The sequence below is a fragment of the Octopus bimaculoides genome, chromosome 17, assembly GCF_001194135.2.
Source record: "Octopus bimaculoides isolate UCB-OBI-ISO-001 chromosome 17, ASM119413v2, whole genome shotgun sequence".
NCBI lineage: Eukaryota > Metazoa > Mollusca > Cephalopoda > Octopoda > Octopodidae > Octopus > Octopus bimaculoides.
Window position 1 is genome coordinate 52276870 of NC_068997.1, and position 2770 is coordinate 52279639.

The following is a 2770-nucleotide window of genomic DNA, read 5'->3' on the forward strand; positions in this document are numbered from 1 at the left end:
ATTCAGAGTAAATAAAGCTATAGACAATAGCAACTGGGGCCTTCAATATTTTCTCTCCAAAAGGGTTTCTTTAACTCCATATTTACATGCTATTATTTATAACTTTATCTACTTTAAGTTGTACTGTCAAAAACAAATTATTTCATGTTCTCTCAAAGTTTCTAAATTATTATAACATAAACAACACATACATACATATGTGTTTATATATATATATATATACTAGCAAAAATGCTAGTTTTAAAATCTCTCTAAGAGATCAACGCAGTAGTTGTACTGACAAGTAATATTCGTAGCCACTTTAACATGGTTGTCCATTCGAGCGGACTCTACTGCGGTCTTTTAACCCCAAAAGGACATCTCCTCTAGCTGTTTAACAATGCACTGCTGCATCCAATAAATTGCGAGCAGGGAAGTGAATCCCTACCACCTTCTAGCAATGGGACCAGCATATATATATATATATATATATATATATATATACACACACATACACATACACATACACACAGACACATAACAAACTATGTTTGCTGTCTCTCTTATCCCTAATAAACCATATCCACTATTCACCATTTACCCAACAGACTCTATTCACTATTTCCCATCATCTTTATTCTTTCTACACACCACTGTAACAACCACTTACCTTGTACTTACCAGGCCACGTCTAAGGAGTTTACCAGAACTTCCTGGTAAAGACTCACCACGAAGTACCAGATCGTATCCTTGGGAATCAAGTTCTGCTGGGTAAGTCTCCCCTCACATTGGTCTTAATTCCTTTAAACGAATTCTTTTTACCATTGATATCTCTTACCTTTGTCACAAGGGAACGGTCATAGTTTTATATTAGGGTTACTGGAAAATAATGTTACATTTCATATAATGAATTCAAATTAGCATAAAATATATCACAAATGTATTTATTCATTCAAATTATAATCACCATTGTTAGCAATAATATTTTCTCACCTAGAAACTAGTATCAATGATTTTCATTGATACTTGATCGTTATCTCTTTTCTGATTGGTTGATTGCAAGAACACCTTGGGAGGGTGGCGTAGAGCTTCCAAGCCTAATGAACTTACCTTTTCTTGGGTTATTTTCACTGAATGGGGTCTTACATAATCATGAAGTACCAGTCATAGCCAAAAGTTTGGAACGTAGGTCTGAAAATTAGAATTTTTATATTAAATGCCCAAATGTGGTGTGTCTGATGAAAGGCAAAGTCAACCTCGGTGGAATTTGAACTCAGAACGTAAAGACAGACAAAATGCTGTTAAGCATTTCGCCTGGCCTGCTAACGTTTCTGTCAGCTTGCCGCCTTGTTCTGAGTTAAAATACTGCCAAGGCCCACTTTACCTTTCATCCTTTTGGGATCAATAAAATAAGTACCAGTTGCGTACTGGGGTAGATGTAATCGACGACCGCCCCTCCCCCAAATTTCAGGCTTTGTGCCTATAATAAAAAGGATCATCATCATCATCATTATTATTGTTATTATTTCCTAGTGCAGGGGTCTTATCGTTATTATTATTATTATTATTATTATTTTCTCCTGCAGGGGTCTTTACACATCTGGAAAGGATTCGCCTATGTCTACAAAGAGTGACAAACTAAAGTTTCAGGTACAGCGCCGTGCTATGTCAGGCAGTGACAGCGAACACAACTATAAGAAAAGGTAAATATTCAGTGCTTGTTTTATGGTTTCTTCTCTGGAATCTTCTGAATTCTTCAACATTATTTGTCAAGTATTTTTCCCCAACCTTTTATCATTTACTTGCTTCACTCATTTGTCTGTGGCCATACTGGAGCACAGTCTTGAACGGTTTAGCCAAACAAATCAATCTTGTACTTATGTTGTTTTTTTTTAAAAATTGGGACTTATTCTATTGGTCTCTTTTGCCAAACCACTAAGTTATGGGATGTAAACAAACCAGCACTGGCTGTCAAGTAGTGGAGAGAGCAATCACAAATGATAATCACCAGGCGGCTGAGTAGACATCAGCGTCTTGCAGTTACTTATTTACTTTTCCTACATCCCCCACTATATTAACCCCCTGTATTATCATTCCTCTTCCCTTCAGGTACACATCTAATAAAAAAGGGTCCGACAATGACAGCGAAAAGTCCAGTACAACAAGACGGCACAGGTAGAGTATTCCAATGTTTAGTTCTTCATCCCTGGAACAGTTGTGGTGTGTCTGGGTGTTTCTGGGCATTTATTGTGGGGCAGAAAATTTCTTTTGAGCAGAGCATCACCTTCTTTGGTATTCAGATGTAGTTGGTTCTTAACACTCTCTCTCGCAGAGAAAATCTATATACAAGTGTCTGTGCTTTTTACGTGCCACCGGCATGGGAGCCAGTCAGGCGGCACTGGCACCGACCATGTTCGGATGGTGCTTTTTACATTCCACCAGCTCGGGGAGCCAGCCAGGCAGCCTTGGCATTGACCCACATTTGAAGGGTGCTTATTACGTACCACCAGCATTGGTACCAGTCAGGCGGCACCGGCACCGTCCACAATTTATGTCTGTATATAAATGGAAGAATAGGATTAACACAGCAAGCAGATTAGACGATTTCTTCCTTTTGCATGTTTTGCCATATTTGCATCTTCTGTAATGAATGGGTATTAATGATGCATTGGAGATGCAGGTCCAGAGATGCAGATGCAGTTCTTCAGGGGGAGCACTTTATGACACAAACACACACACACACACACACATATACATTACAGACACTCAGAGGTATTCTAAATATAAGTAA

At 38.4% G+C, this 2770-nt stretch overlaps 1 protein-coding gene across 1 annotated transcript in view; it reads left to right on the forward strand.

Moving 5' to 3' along the window:
- Window positions 1-2770, forward strand: part of LOC106883293 (band 4.1-like protein 4) — a 109093-nt gene that overhangs the window by 94332 nt on the left and 11991 nt on the right. The window contains exons 12-14 of the mRNA XM_052973907.1: window positions 664-750; window positions 1566-1682; window positions 2089-2154. Coding sequence (XP_052829867.1) covers window positions 664-750; window positions 1566-1682; window positions 2089-2154 — 270 coding nt within the window. The remainder of the gene's footprint in view (window positions 1-663; window positions 751-1565; window positions 1683-2088; window positions 2155-2770) is intronic.